The sequence below is a fragment of the Hesperophylax consimilis genome, chromosome 23, assembly GCF_061612785.1.
Source record: "Hesperophylax consimilis isolate HC1 chromosome 23, BYU_Hcon_1.0, whole genome shotgun sequence".
Lineage (NCBI taxonomy): Eukaryota > Metazoa > Arthropoda > Insecta > Trichoptera > Limnephilidae > Hesperophylax > Hesperophylax consimilis.
This window is the reverse complement of record NC_142858.1, coordinates 29,436,562-29,457,208: the sequence shown is the minus strand read 5'-3', so window position 1 is coordinate 29,457,208 and position 20,647 is coordinate 29,436,562. Positions and strand designations below refer to the sequence as shown.

Genomic DNA, 20,647 nt, shown 5'->3' with positions numbered 1-20,647 from the left:
TTTTATTTTATATTATAATGTATTTGAATGTGAAAGCATAAAAATAAGTTTATAGAGATATTGATTTAAACGGTACTTTTTAGTCGTGGGTGGATCGATCATTTTACACGGTCCGGGTCGATCACGATCCACTAGCAAAGTGATCAGGTACATTTACATATGAGAAAAAAAGCCATAGATCGATGCGCTAGCTACCACACCATATTGACATAGGTAGACCATACATGTGTAAATTGTGTAAACCAAGCCGATCGAGTCTCGTTTTCAAAGCACAATGCTAATTGCTAATATGATCTCATTTCGATATTATAAGCAAACTTACATCTCTATTTCTCAGTTGTGAGAATGAGATTTGAGATGACCGGTCTACAAAATTTATATATCTATGGTCGCATGCCACGCCCATTCTGACTGAACTGACAGGTCATCGATTAAATGATAGAATCTTTTTTTGAGAACGTAACCTATTTAACCCATTGTTCATTGGCTCTTTGTGATTTAATTCACAATTAACCCAGAAATAACACAGTATATTATATAGGTACTAAAAAACTATTAATATTGTATGACAAAAACAGGGTTAAGGATAAATATGACGTTTTTTAGATCACTAATTAACATGAAATGTAAATAAAAATATGTATTGGGATGTAGAAGAATTTTTTTTAAGAAATGAGTATATTTTTTTAAGGTGTAAATTACAAAGCTATGTTTTTGTACACTGTACACTGAATGCATGCGTTGATTGCATAAGATTCAATGACGTGCAAAAGGATAAAAAACATGCTATTTTTGAACTATAGACGAGGAAGCTCTCTGGAAAAAAGACAAATAATGTAGGCTAATATTTACATGAATGTTTGAAAAAAAGCATGGCAGGGATAAGAATAAGAAATGAAAACCTTTGAAGTAAATGTAAGATCCCTTGTTAATGGATCCTTTTGAACAGTGGTGGCTCATGACAATTTTAGTGAAATAAAGTATACAGACATGAAATTATTATATATATTTTTTAAGACATCTAGCATAAAAAAGGCACCAGTTACCACACTTTTGTAAGGAAGAGTTAGGTTAGGTAGGTAGTATAAAATAATATAGGTAAACAATTTTACAAATTTTGAAGATGAAAATGCAGGTGAAACGATATAAAAAATAAATTATTTTCATAATAAATTGAATGGCATTTAAAAAGTCAGTGGTCTGTAAAAATGTCTGAAGAAAATACTTAAAGCTTGTACATCTTCAGCCAAAAACAACAAGTGGGTTGATTTGTACAGAAGTGAGCATAAATAGTTGGGTACATACGAGATCTTCTCAGAGGCCGACCGCCACGGCACGTCGTCATCTAATTCATCATCACTGTCGTCGCCCCCGTCATCCAAGTGACCGTCGGCGTTGATGTTAAACGCAGAACTGGTGAACATGTCGGGCACGGGCAAGATAGAGGGCCGACGAGATCCTGTGTGAAACAAATGAAACATTAAAATTTTACAGATTTGCGATTTTCATGGCCAAAAGTATTTTTGTGATTAATTTTTGTGTTATTATGATGTCTTGAGTGCTCTGCCCTCCCCTGCCCTCTGTCCTGATTAATGGACACTGTAACGTCACAAAACGGTATTAAAACCCAAAAATTAATCACAATTATTTTACAAAAAGGGTTATTAGGATTAAATAAACAATTAATTCATGATTTAATGATTGTTTGCAGTTTAAAAATGCAATATTAATTATTGATTATTTTTTAGGTTAGGCTAAACCTAAAAAATAATTAACAAAAACAAAAATCTAACAATAACACCGTTTCACAGCAGCGGTAGGCAGAGAGGATGGACTGCCACAAAACTTAGTCTCGGCACACACCCCTTGCTTCATTTACATTCATTCTCTTGGAATAACCCAGTTCAAGTATTTGATTGGGCCATGTCTTCCTCAGGCATCCCAAATTTCCTGTAATTACTTATTTAAGTCAAAACAAAACTAAGAGTTATAATTATTAGACAAAGATTTGTAGCTGTTTTACGAACCCCTCCTTGACAGAGATTCGGGAGAGAGAAGATTAGTGTCCAGGGACCTCCCGGGAACCTCCAGGTGAGTCCCGGGGACCAGCAGGCTGTCGTTGGTGAAGGAGACGGGCGATGCCTCCTTAAGGCACTGACGAGAGTCTCCTAGGTTTCCATTATCCGGGAATGTTGCTATTACATCAAATTTAATTAATATTCACATTGAAAATATATTTAAGGAAATGTCTACTGAACATGACATGGTGTAGAGTTTGCTAAACAAATTGATTCAAACTTTTTGTGTGATAACATTTAAATGTGGATAAAATACAACATTCTAAAATAAGGGTTCGATAGTTACGTTTAATCGAAACCATTTATTGTATTTACCCATGTCAAATAAATCAATGTTTTCTAATATATGCGACAATGATGTCTTGAAAAATATCAAAATCGTCTCATACCATATTACATTGAATAAATTTATTTACTTATGAGTATTCATAATAGAAATACCAAACAAACTATAACAGCAACTCGGCTGGCAATGGCCATATCATGAAAAATATTTGCATTTGCACGGTACGTGGTAGGAATCAAACCTGTAACCAATCGAATTAGAGACAAACGCGTAAAATATAATGCAATGGAGATTTTTATTAAGTTTTTATAAAAGTAAAAATTATTGCTGTAATTAATGCAAGAGAGAATTTAATACTGTCCTTCAGTTATCACAAATATCTTATTTGTACATTATCGACTAATATAAAGGGTATGTACATGTCCAAATGTATAGTGTCATTCAAATGGTGCAATCAACAACAACAATTTTAGAAAATATAAAAAAATGTGAATTAAAACCAACAACAATCCAAAAAAGACTAAAAAGACCGATACCTATAAATCAAGAGATGATATATTTTTTCCTTGCATCTGACAAATGTATGCATTCTATAAACTTACCCATTGCTTATGTTTTTACCATTTTGGGCTATTGCGGTAGATATCAGTCAGGCTAGCAACCTACGAGGCAAACACTGAGAAGTTAAAATATTAATGGAGATAAAAAAGTTTTTCAAAGTAACAAACAATACTCTAAGGACGGGTTGTTTTGGAGAATCTGAACAATTCATCAAATTTCAACGTTCATTTTCGGGTTCTGCGAAAGACTTATTCAAGTTCTGTTTTTATATCACTGTAGGCTAGTTGCTTGACAAAACTGAAATAAAAACAGAACTTGAAAAAATCTTTCACAGAACTTGAAAATGAACGTTGAAATTTGATGAATTGTTCAGATTCTCCGAAACAACCCGTCCTTAGACTGGTAACATGCGACACACGTTCACAACACCACATATTCACGGCTGCGGTGAAACAGTGTGGCGTTTGAAACCAGTTTGAACATTACCGTATGATTCTTACGTTCTTTGCGTAAGCCTTACATGAAATTCTACCAAATACTTTCAATATGAAAATGTATGTAGTTTGTGTATCGATGATCAAATACTACAAACCTTTCGGTGGTTCATAAATGTAATACTTTGTAACAATAACAATTGAATTCACGTGAAATAACAAAATAGCTTACAGCTTTGCCTAAATATAATACCATGCAAAACCAATTTTATATTTATTTAGATGTAAAATATAATATTTATTAAGTCGGCCTTAGAAATACACAAAGTTATGACTTTTAAAAATGTTTTCTTTGTTGTTTTGGATATGAAATATAAATAAGCACCTAATAAAAACGACTCAGGTTTATTTCAATCTTTGAATTAAATGACGTATTGCTGTGGAACATTTTATAGAAATGCGCTTCAAAAAATTCATAAAATGTTGATATGTATATACAAATTATGTACAATATTGTCGGCAAAATTTATCATTTTAATCCATTAGCGATGGAGTCTTCCCAAAAAATAACAGCAATCACGGAAAGTAAAATATTGATGTTGTATACATTAAATCATACAAACAATACATAAAATTATATTTAACATACCCGAAAAAAGTTAAAATCAGAAGTAAATTCACATAATACTCAGTGTACACAAGAAGTGAGAGGAAATGTGAGAAAACAAACAAATGACATTAGCTGTGAATACACACAATATCAGAACTCACGCCTGTTTGAGTTACCAGTCATATCCAAATGTCAATTCAGCGGATAAGTCAGTTTATCAAAGCAGCCGTTCCAGATTGTTACAGTAAATAATGGGTCCATTCAAGTGTGTGTATTTAAATACATTTCGGCGTTGAGCATAGCCTCTAATCTAGTGACATCAAATTATTAATGCTATAATGATTTTAAACTTCTACATTCAGGAAGACAGATCAATCAATGCTGACCGTTAGTAAACATGAAGAAGCGCTTTTAGCCAGCTAGATGAGAGAATAAACTTACGACCAAAAAACGTTAATCCTACTACTTTGCAAAAATCAACTACAAAGACTCAACTGATTCGCGTTTAGATTAAGATTCTTATTCACGGTAAGTACTAAAACTGATGTCGAACATCTTTCTTTTTTATTGATGTACATATAATAATACATACTTATATTCCTCTTATTTACAGCAATGGTGTGGATTGAACGTAATTTTCTTTTACAATTTCTTGGAGAATACAGTGATACCCCCAGTTATGTAAGTAATGCATTCCGCAGACTGATAATACTTTTTAGCGGTCATAAAAATGACAATATTAAAGTAATTAATTAAGTGTTGGAATTTAACAAACGCCGATGGCTGCAATATGTTCAAAATTAATAGAATAGTACAGTGTAAAATTATCTAATTTTCAAATTTCCTTTTTACATACCTGCCAATTTACGTAAGTTGTGTGTTACATAACTCGAGTGTTATTGTACCCAGCTTAAAAGCCTCTATGGACTGCACTGATGACCATCAAAATGACGTTCAGTGCCATTTAGAATTTTAGAACAGTCCCTGTTCAACGCTGATTCTCTGGGCCCCTTGCAGCTTTGGATCAAATTATGATCTGCTGACAAGCATAACAACATGACTGTCATGCTTAACTGATAACAAGTTGATCAAACGCTTAAATGGGCCGAGAATCAGGATTCAACGGGGACCATTAATAATATGTCAAGTTTTTGTGAAAGTCTATTTGATGGTTATTAAATGTGTTAAAGTTTGAAATGGCCCAAACTGAGGAATTTGGATTGGTAATAAGCCGGATTTTTGCAAAGTGGTAGGAGTGGGTTGCGGGCACATGACGACAACACTCACAGACAGAGTGGGCAATGCTAGCGGGTGAAGAACCGGGCCCTTGAAGGGTCAGCTGCGGGGGCTCACATGGGGCAGCGGAGGGCGCGGTGGTAGCAGTAGCGGTAGCAGTGGCTGGTGTGGGCGGCGCGGGTGCCGGGATGGGCACATCGGTTGGCCCGGTGCCCGGCGCCTGGTTGTTGACCACGAAGGCTGAGTTCTCCTCCTTGGTGATGCTCATGTAGTAGCACGTGTCGGTCTTTTTCATGATGTGGCGCGGGCCGGGGTTCAGCAGGATGGTCTCCTCGTAGAACTCGGGCAGCTCAGCGGGGCGGACGCCCACAAGAGCCACACCGTATCTGGAATTCACAAATCATGGGTTATATACAAGTACTGTGTAACTTACTTAAAGTACTAGATAATGTTGATGTGTGATGTAATAATGTTACACTATTTATTTTACTATATCAGTATTAATCCTATTGGACCATACGTATGTACATGCATGTATTTGAAAATATATAGTCAAAGAATTTTTTTCTCCCTACCTAGAGCAAATTAAAATTGTTGGCAATACTGGCTTTGCACTTTGCACGCAATTTATTTTGTTGTATTCTAGCTGTCATTGATGTAGGAATCAGGAAATAATTTTCAAAACAATTTAAATAACATTTGACCGGTCAATGGCTGAGTTGGTAACACATCGGGCCCAGGCATCGTGAGTTTAATTCCTCCATCACGACACAAGCAATATTTTCACTTAGTTAGATTTTCAAACATTGTCAGGTTATTCGTAACCTGGGAATAATGTCTATAAAAAAAACAACAATATTATTTATTGAATTTTTTTTTACTTATTGTTTGGAAAGTACTGAGCCTTTCTCAAACGTAATACTATTGGCTTAATTTCGGTCACATTTTTTTTTACTAACTTGCGGTGTGAATGGAAGCTGGCATAGGTGAAGCTCTTGCCCTCATACTCTCCAAAGAAGCGGCTGTCTCCGAGGATGATGTGGTAGATCTCATTTCCAGAGCACTTTCCATAGAGGCGGTGCCATTCTTCCTGAGACTGTTGCCCCTCTCTGGAAAATTTTATAGATTGAATTTAATTAAAAAGCAAATAATATACAAGGCTTTTGTTAGTTATATTATCACATTAAGTTAATGGGACAACATAGAGAAATGATGAGGTTAAAGAATATGTAGGGAGGTATTCTGTATACAGAAGAAAAAGGTTGGGAAAGTGACCCAGAAAAGTGTCTGCATAGAAGAAGATTTGAGCAGGATGGGAAAGCTAAGCCAGTGGAAAACATTTTAGGTGGGTAAAACCTTCACTGGAATGCAGAACTATGATGATTTAACAACAGAATCACTACCTTGGGCCTAGGAATGGGGGACTATTTTTTACAACCATTTCATTTAGCTTATAAAGGTGATCTATTCACTGGCCACATCTCAATAATAACTAAGAAAATAGTACACAATGTCAACAAATCAGCAAAATCCCTGCACACAATAAGGGGTTTCTTCTGCAGGGATATGCAAGTATCTGAAACCCAACAATTTTAAGTATTTTGGTGACTACCACCATACATTTTGTAAACTCCTCGGCGACGCTAGTCTTCCGTGACCAGCTGGGCGAGGTTGTTCAAACTCACATCATCGAGACTTTAAACTTGGAGCTACTTGTGTCAGACATTTTGTAACAGTGCACATGCTTCAGATCAATGCTAGGAACAAAACAACAACTACATATTTGGTCAAGAAAGCCTTAAAGCTTTGACATTTTGAGAATTCAACAATGATTGGTGGCGATGTGGGTCTCGTGTTTTTAGTACCTAAATATACAGACTGTGAGCGATAAGTTGTTTGCGATGAGAATAGACAGTATGAGTATGGGATATTTGCGTTTTCCTGTGGAAAATAGTTGGAAGATCTAATTAGAGAACTCAAATTTGATCTGAGCACATATTACGTACCAAGGGTTAAGGGCATTACAAAAGTGGATAGTTTTTGACTTCCTGATGACTGATGTATGTATGACGACAAGAGCTGCAAGTATCGAGAAACATTGTTGTTCACAGGGAGATGTTACACATGGTAGTCATGATACGAGGGTAATTTGAAAAGTTTTCAGCCTATGTAAGAAAAACACATATTTCGAAGCAAAACAAAATATATTTCTAGACGTAGACTCCCTTCAATTTGATGCATTTGGTCAAATGTTCCAAAAATTCCAAGGATTTTTTCGATACAGGCTAAAACACTCTTACGACATGTCCGTCCGTATGTGCTTTTGTCGATCGTAAACAAACGTGGCACGGGGAGTACGGATAATTTTCTCATATCCAAATCTGGATGTAAAATCTTGTGCACCCGTTCAGATGATATCCCACAAGCCTCAGCAATATCCTTAACAGTCAATCGACAATCTTCAATAACAGTTTGATGCACCAAATCGACCATTTCATCAGTTGTAGAGGTTTTCTCGTCTAAAATGCTAGTACAACCACGTTTGTACTCGGCCAACCTTATCTCATCCAAGTGTAACTCATATTTTATTTCCTGTGTCTTCTTCCCTTTCAAATGAATGAATTTTATCACTTCACGATACTTCATTTTCTCCATTGTTGACAGCCAATGTCAGCTGAAAACTTCAGGCTATCTATTGGACGGCGATAGAATTTAATTTCTACAGTTACTTTATGTCAATGACGCCGGAAACTTTTCAAAATTACCTTCGCATGTTCACCAACGATGATGAATAATATAAATTACATTCTGTTTGATACTCACTGTCCTCGAGAAGTGTGCAGCAGCAGGGTGACTAGCGTGGAGGCCCCGGGACAAGTGCAGTTGTTGGCAAGCAGGGCGTACTTAAACTCGTCTTCGCAGACCACGAACTCTGCAAACTTTACGTGCAGCTTATTTTCTGGCCGGAAGATCTGCACATACTGCGGCACGTTGGGGGCAAAGTCCTTGACCGCCCATGACCTACAATGTTTTGTGTATTTATATAGATATGATTTAAGATTCTCACGGGCAAAAGGATTATTGTAAGGGAATGTGTGTCTAAATGCATGAAAGAGATAACCGAGTACAAATGAGACAGCATGATAATAAATATGCAATAAAAGCACAAATAAAAACACTTTATGTACCCATAAGATTAATCATTACTACATTCCAAGAAGAAATTTACTTCATGATCCATCGCCTTCTAAAACAGGCAATCACCACAATTATTATGCTGATTTATTTCTGAGATAGTAAGTTACTTTGCACTTCCTCATTTTTTAGGACGGGTTGTTTCACAGAATTTCAAAAATTCATCAAATTTCAATGTTAAAATTCAAGTTCTGTTATTATTTCTTCACAAGCCAGTTGTTTCACAAAACTGAATTAATAGCAGAACTTGAATAGAACTTTCACAGACCTTGAAAATTAACTTTGAAATATAATGAATTGTTCAAATTCTGTGAAACAATTGGTCCTGAGTCAATTTTTCAGATTGCCTTGTGGTGTCCATGATCAGGGTAAATGAACAGATTTTGGTGAAATATGTTTATTTGTGTATAAGTTATAATATTGTATTGTGTAAAAATAATATTTTCTTAATCTTTTTTTAATGTGGTTTTTGGCGGTTAGTTTTAGAATAACCAAGGCTGTCTGAAAAGTATGCTAGGGTGTAATCTTAACTCAAAAGTGACATCTTACCTCGAAAATCAATAATTGCTTTTTATAATTACAAAACTTTTTACAACTATACAAGGCAAACCTATTCTGCTGTCATAAGCAAAAAGCAGCTGATATTTTTCAAAGGTCATTTATCTATATTTCCAACTGCCTTTTTGCTTATGACAACAGTATTGAAGGGTGTTAGTGATATCTATAACATTTAAGTAGTCAGTATGTACCGCAAGATGGTATGCTCGTCAGCAGCAGTCTTGTCTGCGTAGTTGCGTGCGGCAAGCACAAATACAGCCTCAGCTTCGTTCATGCGGGCGCGGCACAGGTCTCCGTCCTTGAGGCAGGAGCCTTGGATGTAGATGACGCGTTGGGCCCAGATTGGAACCTGTACAAGAACAAAGAACATGGATTTGAAATAAATTATATGAAATTCTGTCACTTTGCGGTAGAACGTTGTTAAAAACAAATCTAAAACTACTACCGTAGAAAACCATGTTGTTAAACGAAAGTACAGATATTTTACAAGCTTTTAATTAATTTGAGTGCAATATTTAGGTAGAGATATATGAATAATTTCTGTTTTTATATTGATAATAAATTTAACTCAATACGTCACCATCATTGTAATTCGGGAACCATTAATTGGATAACCAACACCTCTGACATAGGTCACTCCGGCACTGGATGTCGGGTTTCAGGGGTTGAGGTTTGTCCAGGTTTTGGCAGCAGACGCATCTGCCCACCAGCTGCATGGCGGGCCAGATTAGTAGAGGCCGATTGAAGGAGACCCTTTGACTTTTCCAGCCGGACTCTCTTGACCTTGCACCGCAAAGGGAGGAATGGATTCATACGTCTGTCAATTCTGGATATACTGGCTCCCCTCATACCTTTTCCTTCCCAGAAATGCCTCTCCCTCATTTCCTTAAAAGACCCCCACACAGCATTCCCAAAATGAAATAGGCCTTGAGGGTAATTATTTTCCTCAAGGCCCCTTGTGTGAAGCTAACGTAAAACCAAAATCATACATTTTTGACATTTGAATGGTCCTCCGTTCAACGCCGACTTTCGGCTCGTTGAACACAATGATCAGCTGTCAAACTTAATGGTTATGCAAACTGTTATACTTGCCAGATGATCAAAATATGATAAAAATAAGTGTTTTATCTTCCTCTTACTGACTTACAAGATCTTAACAGTAAGATGACAGTACACAAATGGTTATTGATGAAGATTCCATCCACATGAAGTTTGGCTTCCAAAGAAGACAGAGTAAGATATGTAGTTGCTTTACCTGAAGGATCATGCGCATGGTAGTGTCTAGCTCCATGGGTGACAGCAGCACCACATAGTAGTCCTGCAGTAGGGGGTGCGCATAGAACTCATTGAGGAAGTCCATGATGGTGTCAGCTTGCAGGGTGGTTGAGCACACGACCACATGCTTCTCAGACTGGGCGCGGTGCGACGAGTAGGAGCCACCCAATTTCTGGCGCTCCATCCATGTGAAGGCGAGTTGTTCAAACTGAGGAATACATGTGAATGAATTAAGTGGTTAAAACTGAAGCCATACACTCTTCAAGATTAACCAACATACTTTCCACTAAGATTAACTTGTTCGAATATAAATGTGGTACACAAAACACTTTTTTTTATATTATCCTTCTTTCATATGATGGGGGGGTCAGATGGGGACATCACGGTCTGCGAGCCAGTCTAGTGCCTCAAGAAACTGTGGACCTCGCCAATGTGGGGAATGAATGGAGCGGGCATTTGTTGACAACACGTTAGTTGGTCTTCACCACACAGCATTCACACCGAGATAGAAGGTGAGAACTCAGGCTGTCTCTGTGAGTGAGGGCTATCTAGAGGAACCTCTCTCCTTCCATCCAGATGGGTTTTCGGGACTTTAGGCTTGATTTTAGAAAAAGCTAACTTAAACAAGAACCATCGCGCTCTACGCTCAGTATTAATGTGGTTAGCGTTTCTGGGGTAACTTCTGCTTCACTTCCCATCCAATTTTTTTGTAATTCCAACAGTCACCTGTTTGCCGCCCCATAAGTCCAGCATAGTTCCATTTGAGATTGGAAATTGTGACCATAATATTGGCAACCCCAGCCATTGACTTGTTCATAATACCCAGCATGGCTCTTTATGTGGTTGCCATTTTTGGCACAACATTTTTGGTGAGATCCCACAATAATTGCGCGTTAAACATTAGTAGGTAGGAACTAGTTATCGATGTTAAATAGATGTATTCGGAGGTGTTGGGGTATCTCATTGCTTTAGCGTGATTAATTTTTGAGTTATTATGCTGAGTTGGACTTCCTCCTTCTTGAGCCAACATTTCAGACAGAGTTACAGTGTCCATTATCAGGGCAGATGTGTCGATTGTGGTAAAGGGTGTTTTTATGTTTATAGAAGTGGTACCATGTTGCGTGCGTTAATCGTCTTAGGGCCGGTTTGCATAATGATTAGTTAAATTAATGTGGTTTTCGGCATTTAGTTTTGGTGTAGCCACCCACTACCGAAACCAAGAACTATTAAGCTTAGCCCCATCGTCATAGGTTTTTGTGGATTTCAATTGCCTCCGTAACTAGGCGTGCTCTATGCGTTTAAATTAAGTGCTCTGCAATTGTTCTGAGATCCTTTTGGAGATGGTCCATTCCATCTGGACTTCACCCTTAGCAGCTGAGTAAATAAACTCTTTGTTTTTGAAGAAATGGCTAAAGTTTACTAAAGATGGCACATCAAAATACACTTCTCTCTCAAATTCGCTGTATGGCTTCCTTCACCCAATCTTAAAACTTGAATGTGTGTATATATTGTATTATTACCCGACATGACCATACATTTAAACTTATTATAACTTGACCTTTTATTTTGTATTGCTACATGACATGTTCCGCAGGTCTTAGTAGCACATTAGATTCATCTTGAAACCAATATTACTGCACTGGTGTGCATATCTATGCGCCTCCACGGGACCCATTTAACTATCAGTGTGCTTATTGGCTTGATTCTTTTATCTTCTATCAACCAAAGCACTCAGAAGTGGCTGAAATAGTTGCGTGAAATCTCCATCAGCTAAACTCCTCAGCTGTGCTGTAAACACTCCTGTCAGATTCCAATCAGGATGGAAATATTTGCATCACAATAAAAGGGTAGGTATTGTTGTGAACGGAACATTACTGCTTTATGTGTAAAGAATTGTTGTATCTTCATGTTTGGAATGTTCTTTTGCAAGAAAACAATTTTACTGTGTAAACAGGAGACGGAGACGGCACTGCGGCACTGACAGTACCATTGTTTAACTCTTGGTAAGACGGATTTCTACTTTCTACAGAGATGATAAACAACATTCGAACCATTCATTAGGATAAACCCGGGAAACTAAATTTTCAATGTCAAATTGACAGATCCCTAATGTTCCACAAAATATAATAAAAAAATTTTACCGACAAAGGAGGCAAAACTTATCACATTTACATTGTTGTTTTTACTGGGTATCTACTTAAGTACCTACTTAGGTAGTTCGAATATATAAGTTCGAATATATTATTCTATATAATTATCCATTTACGAATGAAAATAAAATAGTTGAGATTTGATCAGAGCAATATATGGGGAAATTCCCCTAAGCCGGTGAGGAAAAAATATTGGAATATATTTTTTAATCTGGGATTTTTTTAAACTGTAGAAGATATATTAATATTATATTATAACAAAAGAAGTGTCTTGTGGGCATGTTTCATGATCCAAATATTTGCCAAATCGAGGCTTTAATTTCCAATACAAAACCGTGTTTACGAAATTCAAATGAGATGGAGAGAGACTGAGCGATGGGCTATTAGGCTAAACACAAAATTTGATTCCATTAATGTTAGAATGGAAGTCACTGTTAGTGTCATTCTTTATTCTGTGTGTTTTTAGTTAGTATAACCCATTGATGGCAATCTGTTCAGTTTGCACTAAAAAATATTATTCTTTCAACTGACCATAATTGAAAATGAAGAGATGGAAACAATTTCGTCATAGTTTCAAAATCCTTTGTATTCGATTGCAGTATTATTGAGTTTCGGACAAACATACTCATTTGCAGCACGAAAGCGTGCTATTATTAGCACTTACTACTTTGTGGCATGTGTGTGTAAAAAAATTTAGTATTATGCATGCTCTAATTAGCAAAAATTACAAATAAACTGCCGGTTGATAATACTGACCCATCCACTTACAGATTTTTTGTACGAGTACTAATGGTAGGTACTTACCATGTCAACGTACGTGAATAGAAATTAATAAATAAAATAATAAAGAATAAAAATTGAACCATTTTAAATTGTTGGCAAACCAGGGCCAATGATATAAATAGGCCTAGGCAACACAAACAGCTGTATTGGCAAATTTTGGGGGAAGGTATTTATCAAAAGTTCAATAAACTAAATATTTCGAAAAAAACGTATTTTCACACTTTATTAATTTAAAATACACAACATATAAAATATTTTTGTTTCAAATATTGTTACAATAATACGTAGTAAATAATTTCTACATTTTTCACAAAATTATTAAATTAAAGCAAATCTTAACGAAGATTTGAAATTTGTGGCTAAAAGGCAAATGGCTGTTCTGGTAAACTTCAATTTGAAATTTACCAGAATATTAAAAAAAAAATCAAAATTGCGAAATCATGTCAAAATTGGCTTTTGATATTACGCTAGCATTTTAAACCGATTAAATTTTGAAAGTGAACCTAGAACAAAGATTCTCAGTGCAGTCGAAGATTTTATACCTGACTCAAGTGTCAAGTGGTGTCGGGATTTACGGGACCTTTTCAACCGAGGATGTCTGCCTGGAGGACAGATAAGCCATATTTTGTTTAAAGTTTTTGTTTTTATTTTCTGTTTTTGTTTATGTATTTTGTTACAGATGACACACATAAACTTCACTTTGACTTTGGTTCAAGATTTTGCTTATGATAGCCTGCGATAAGCGAGCCCTAAGGGTCTGAGACAGAGGTGTGAAATTGTCGGATCACGACAATAGAAAGATTTTTTTTTTTGCTGGATTTTATTTAAGTATTGGAGCCAGGAAGGAGTCTGAAAGGGTCGAGAGGATGCACTAGGTGGCATGAAAGGTTGGGAGGTGACTGGAGAGACTAGGGTAGACTAGGATGAGGTGATTTTGCACAGCGGTGCTGCCAAGGTCTGTTATCTATATGGGGATGTTGTGTCGGCGCTCTTTATTGGCAGCAGACACTTGTCAGCGCTATATTAGCGGCGGACACATGCCTGAGCGGATGACGAGCCTCGTGCTGGCACAGTTGGTGGACGGGGTAGTCTCTCTCCCTGCAGCAGCTGGTACAGTTCCTTCGCTACCTAGGACTCTTGCAGCAGAGTCTCCATCTTCTGTCTTTGTCGAGCGTCACAGCGGTGCTGCCAAGGTTTGTTGTCTATGTGAGGATGTTGTGTCGGCGCTCTTTATTGGCAGCAGACACATGTCAGCGCTATATTGGCGGCAGACACATGCCTGAACGGATGACGAACCTCGTGCTGGCACAGTTGATCTAAATAACAAATGTAGATCCTAGGAAATAAATTGTACAGCGCCCTTGAGGTGATTTTTCACAAAAACGGCGCTCTACAAATTATCCAATTATTATTATTATTATTAACGCTAATTAATTAAAATCTGGATTGCAGGCCGTTTCCTGTAAAACATTTAGTAGATTCCTAATATATCAGAACCCATTTTCATGCACCTACATTTGCCCCGATAATATACACGGTGTCCGGAAACTCGTAGTACAAGCGGGAAACTGGAGAGTCTACACCACATGGGAAACCCAAATAAACATAAAATTTTTTGATATGAGCATTTTCACCAAAAAAAAAACGAAATAAAATATTTTTCGGCTATTTCAGGGTTAAAATTTTTTCGTCATTTGATCTGAGACGCCAACGCAACGGATAGCAATTATTATTAGCATAGGTAGGTACTCACAATATGTAGCGATGTTCCGATCTCCAATTCAAAACATAAACACGTCAAATTATTTTAAATGTTCAATAAACACTGTGACCTTCACGACACGTTTTTTATTTCTTGCCTCTCACCAGATCCCTAAAAGTATGAATATTAGAACAATATTTGTTTTAACCCTGCAGAGCAGACATATTTTACTCTTACACCTGATTAAATGAAGGGTGATTTCAAAATAATGCTTTAAATCCGGGTTTCTTTATTTGTTTTACTTTTAAATAGTTTTAATTAGTTGGGTACTTTGATCTTCAGTAATAATTTATAAAAATTTGATCAAAAAAAATCAACTTCTGACTCGATTTACTCGAAAACGAAAGCTCAAATCAAAAAAAAAAAAACTATAAAATCGACTCCAAATGTGATGTAGATTCACCAATTTCCCGCTTGTACTACGAGTTTCCGGACACCGTGTATAATGGATGAGGTGCGAAAATATTATGATTTTTATGAACACGTGTTCCGAAATCGCGATAATACATTTCCTTTTTACTGAAACAGTGACAACCATTTCATTCGTTGAGGGCCTGCAGTCATGTTTTTAACCGGATTACGAAAAAATTGAAGAGATTATCAATAAATTATCATAATTTTATATCAGTAAGTTTTCTCCGTGTAGAATTGATAATTAGATATATGAATACCTGTGTTGGCAGCACAATGAGGGCGACGCAGATCATGATGATCATGAAGAGTTGAGTGGGCCAGATGTCCGGCACCAGGTCTCCGTAGCCCACCGTGGAGAAGGTGACCACCACGAAGTAAGTCGACTGGAAGAGGTTGAGGTGGCGATGGCCAGCGCGCTGGAAGTGCTGGATGCCACAGACGCTGAAAATCAGAATTAAATCTTTATTTGGAATATTTTTACATTTTTCTTCTACTGAAGACACTCCCAATGTCCAATGTCCGGAAACTCGCTGAGAAAGCTGGCTGGTGAAATTTTATCACATCGACAACCCAATCATTTGTTTTCAAATCGAGAAATTACTTTGAAGAGAACATTTTAAGAAATTGGACTTTATATCACATTAAAATATAACAGTAATTTGTAGGCGTGGTCCATTGTCCACTTTTTGTCAAGAATATGACTGACAACGCGCTTTTATCGATGATTTACTGTAAATGGTCGCAAATTTTATCATTATTTGTAATTACAAAACTAACTTTATGGGTTAATTGCATACCTACCCCAAAGTTAGTAAGTGACAACCATTTCTGATATTGGAGAATGGTGTAGAAAATAACGGGACAAGGGAAATGATAGCAACAACGTGATGAACACGAAACAATAAAAATAATAGGAATAATAATGTTACGGAGTTTTATAACTTGGCGTTTTGTATGCGATGTCTTGAGGCTGAATCTTCGTCGCGCAGTTGTGGATGGATACAAGACATATTCGCTTATCGGTATATTTAGTAGGTATACTTTTATAGTAAGTAGGGGAGAAGACAAAACCTTGGATAGGTCCGTACCTTGCTCAATCGGTCCCCGCCGGCCATATGTATTATAATAATTTAATGTAAGGCGGAGAAAGTATCTTCCAAGCAGTATATTGTATTTGTGATGTGGAGAGACAGCGGATATTTAATGTAAAGCATAGTAAATATCTTCCAGCCAGTATATGTACTATATTTGTTACGCGAGAGACAGTGGATATTTAATCAATGTAGGGCGTAGTAAATATCTTCCAGACAGTATATTGTATTTGTGACGCGGAGAGACAACTGATATTTTTGTTAAAATTTAAAAAAAAAGATTTATATGATACAAAAGTAAAATTTTGAAGCAACTCTGTGAATTTTTGATGTGCAATTTACGGCTACTTATTTTTATGCATCTGTTTACTGATCATATTAGCTCTTGAAAACATCTTATTATCCAAGAATAATATAACCTTAAAAACCGTACCTTACGGTAAATACATTACGTATCATGTAGGTTTTTGATTTTAGATAAATTCCATGTTTTTATCCAGTATTTACCAACGCGTTGTATTCCTTTTAGTTTGTTACTCTTTTGATACTTACGATACAATATGGCCCGAGGATGGGACCGTACAGTATCTTGGGCTAAAATAAGAAGTTTCGTTAAATATTATTACTTTGTATATATATATATATGACATCATCCTACAATTTGTTCATAAATAACAGATCTAATCGGTTCAATATATTAGTTTTCTTTTACTTAACCATTTTATAAGGCTTTGACAAAAGGCCCAAGGTACGAACCTCTCTCCTGATATAAATCTTTTTATATTACCTTGTGAAGACCAGGCACATGAGGGTGGCGCACAGAATCATAAGTTGTTGAGAAAGAGCAGATTGGGACTTCTGCATTGCCCTGTGCAAGTCATTCTGAAAAATAAACGAATACGTGTTATCACTTGCATTTGGTGTGAGACTTATACTATAATTATACCTACATGATCTACTGATACAATGATTTTGCATGGGCATAATTCTTAAGTTTCTACAAGTATGTATCACATTATAAGATTAGTCGGAGTATTTTAATAATAATTAATTAATTTAAATAACATTTCTGAATTTCACCCTGACTGTTGTTACAATAAATAGAAGGTGAATGAATATTTTCGTTGATATTTACTTTAAATATTTTTAATACCTAATACTTACAAACATATTTCCCAGCGAGCGCTTGGCGAGCCAACAGTTGAGAAACACTGGTATGAATAGATTCCTCCATGGTGGATATAATAACTAGAGAATTAAAAAAAAACAATCAATTTTTACAAACAAACATTAAATACACGTAGGCAATATAATTGGGAAAATCTAATCTAATAATTTATTACTTTGACTGCGTTAGGTTTCAACATATATGTAGAAGACTGTAAAATGATTTTTAAACAAAAAAATACTTATTTACACAAAAGCACTAAAATAATTTAGTGAAATTATCATACCTAAGTATTGATTTTTCACTTTACACGCATAATGAATATTATAATACCATTAAAAGTGATTGTACATGTTTTTTAAAAATCTTTTTATGTCTGTTCATAATTCTTTCGTTAGTCACTGGAGCGTTCCGACATAAAATCTATTTCAGCGGGAACTTTTGAATTAATTCCAATAATTTTTTTTTAAATATCTCTCGCGGATAACCTAATAACCTAACCTAATAGGCCAACAACTCTCCAGTGGATAGTGTGAAATATTTCAGTTTAGGTGTACAGTGAGCTTCACTTTGTTGTTTACATCAGGCTTGGGTAGTTGAAATGTTCAGTTTACTTACCGTCACGGCGAATGGGATAGTGTTGACTAATTCCAGAATGAAGTGGAACGACATAACTAGTTGCCAAACGTTCCCCTGGAATGAGAGAATGAAAATAACAAAAATGAATTTGTTAAATAATATAAGCAATAGAATATTTACCAGTTTTTTTTACTCTCGAAAAAATTACTGTATTGAAGGCATTTTATTTAATCTTTACTTTGACGTTTTAATTTTCAATATCGTTTTAAAATGTGGCATTTTTTTAATTGCTTCCAAAACGACATGTTGTCAGGTGACAACCGTCTTACTAGACATTGCTGTTTTGTATGTCACAATGACGTTGTAGCCAGTTAGAATCGTTTCGGAATATGTGGTCTTAGATCGTTTTTTAAATCAATAATTATCATTTAACAAAATGAAATCACACATTTACGCATCAGAATCAGAAAAAAATAAAATTATATCTTACATTTTTAACGTTACTCATAGTTTGACAGATTACTTCGTAAGACAGCAACAAAATACCTACTTTAGTGCGAAATAACCCCCAGGTCAGCGCTCTCCTCATGAAGTATGCGATCATTTGAAATGGACTCGATCAAATTATTCAAATATATTTTTTGGTTAAAAAAATAGTGAGATATTTATGGACATATCTACATTGTACATTGTTGTTGTGGGTAGGTACATAATTACAATTACACATCCAACATTTTTTGTATTGTGTGTAATATTTACAGAACAATGTTTTTACGAACTTTTCTTGGCGGAGCGATTTTAGATTGTTTGCATCACATCATGATATTATATGCCACAAAAGTTCCAACACAAACAATAAAAAAAAAGAATTTAAAAAAAATATTTTTAAATAATCAATTTAAAGTGGATAAGCTCCAGTACAAAGATGCTTGGGAAAATTCTGAAAGATTTTTTTGGTAGATTTTCTACTAAAAGTTGTTTTTTTCATGATTTAGGGTATTTTCAACTCTTTTAAAACAATTCTTTTTCGGAAATTCAATAACTCCCTCAATAATAAACGTGTTTTCAATTTTACACACAACTGAAGTAAAAAAAATTATTTATCACGGCAAACGCTTGGTAAGCATTTTTTTCTTAAATTCAATATAAATATTAGTTTAAGTAAGACAAATATTCCCAGGTTACGAATAACCTGAAAATATTTGAAAATCTCTTACTACCACCACAGTAAGCGGAAAATGTTGCTTGTGTTGTGATGGAGGACGTAGCCGCCGAGCTACTGACCGATCGTAATTTTTTTTTATTATTTTTTATTATTGTGACAGCTATTCTGGCGTTCAAATTTGTCAAACTGAGATTAGGCCACGTTGAGACGAGTTATTTATATGATTTTTATGGTGTCTAAAATGATTTATTCAGGTTAAACCGATTTACTGAGAAATTAATTGTGGAAATAGATTTTCTATTATGTGGAGTACTTTGAAATCTGATTTACACACATTAAAAATGGTAATGTTTTCATAATTGTTTAATAATAACGTTACGTGCCGTTCTTTATCAGATTAGTGTAATAAAAGTATGAAAAACTATTTGCAAACTTGGTATAATATACCAAAAATCGCTCGAGTGGATTTACTGAAAAAAAGTGTGGTTTTGAATTACAGAATGTTTATAAATACAGCCGAAATTATAAGCCCCTTACCAACAAACGTTACTTAAATTTTACACAAGTGATAAACAGCCGTTTATCATACATAAATTGTTTTTATCAATTGTGTGTAAACATTGAAAATAAGTTTATTAGTAAGGGAGATGTTTAATTACGGAATTCAACTACACTATTGAAAAAAAACCACTGACAAAAATATCCTTTAATTTAGTCCTCATAAGCCTACATAGTACACCACTTACACAATCACAAGGAACAAGATTACATGGAGACGAATGATGGACTTGCCGAACGTCACAGCGGTGCTGCCAAGGTCTGTTATCTATGTGAGGGTGCTGTGTCAGCGCTTTATTAGCAGCAGACACATACTTGGACGGATGACGAACCTCGTGCTGGCACTGTTGGTGGACGCGGTGGACTCTCTCGCTGCAGCAGCTGGTCCAGTTTCTTCACCACCTAGGGTTCTTGCTGCAGAGTCTCCATCTTCTATCTTCGTGTCACCTGTTCCTGTACTTCTTTTTATTTAACTTTATTTTAAACTGTAAAGCGCCCCTGAGGTGATTTCTCACAAAAGCGATAGCGACTTACCTTGTAACTCAGATAAGCAAGTAGCATTGACTCCGTCAGGGAGATCATAGCTAGGATGACTTGGATAATCCACAACCCCATGGGCCGGTTCACCCACATGATGGCCTCCCAGTTGATGACGGGCCGCTCCTGGAACTCTTCCTGCGTAAGCTTGGCTGATACCTCCAGCAGCGTGGTGTTGCCTGCCTGGCAGCCGTAGCTTGAATCAAA

The 20,647-nt window shown here is 35.9% G+C and overlaps 1 protein-coding gene across 1 annotated transcript in view; it reads right to left on the bottom strand.

Moving 5' to 3' along the window:
• The window catches only part of SLO2 (slowpoke 2), a 463,125-nt gene that overhangs the window by 22,122 nt on the left and 420,356 nt on the right, over nucleotides 1-20,647 (bottom strand). The window contains exons 4-15 of the mRNA XM_089646001.1: nucleotides 20,438-20,636; nucleotides 18,220-18,294; nucleotides 17,598-17,681; nucleotides 17,221-17,315; nucleotides 15,600-15,783; nucleotides 10,214-10,441; nucleotides 9,150-9,307; nucleotides 8,029-8,226; nucleotides 6,165-6,314; nucleotides 5,257-5,591; nucleotides 2,028-2,195; nucleotides 1,306-1,459 (exon numbers count right to left, since the gene is read on the bottom strand). Of these exons, the coding sequence (XP_089502127.1) occupies nucleotides 1,306-1,459; nucleotides 2,028-2,195; nucleotides 5,257-5,591; nucleotides 6,165-6,314; nucleotides 8,029-8,226; nucleotides 9,150-9,307; nucleotides 10,214-10,441; nucleotides 15,600-15,783; nucleotides 17,221-17,315; nucleotides 17,598-17,681; nucleotides 18,220-18,294; nucleotides 20,438-20,636 (2,028 nt within the window). The remainder of the gene's footprint in view (nucleotides 1-1,305; nucleotides 1,460-2,027; nucleotides 2,196-5,256; nucleotides 5,592-6,164; nucleotides 6,315-8,028; nucleotides 8,227-9,149; nucleotides 9,308-10,213; nucleotides 10,442-15,599; nucleotides 15,784-17,220; nucleotides 17,316-17,597; nucleotides 17,682-18,219; nucleotides 18,295-20,437; nucleotides 20,637-20,647) is intronic.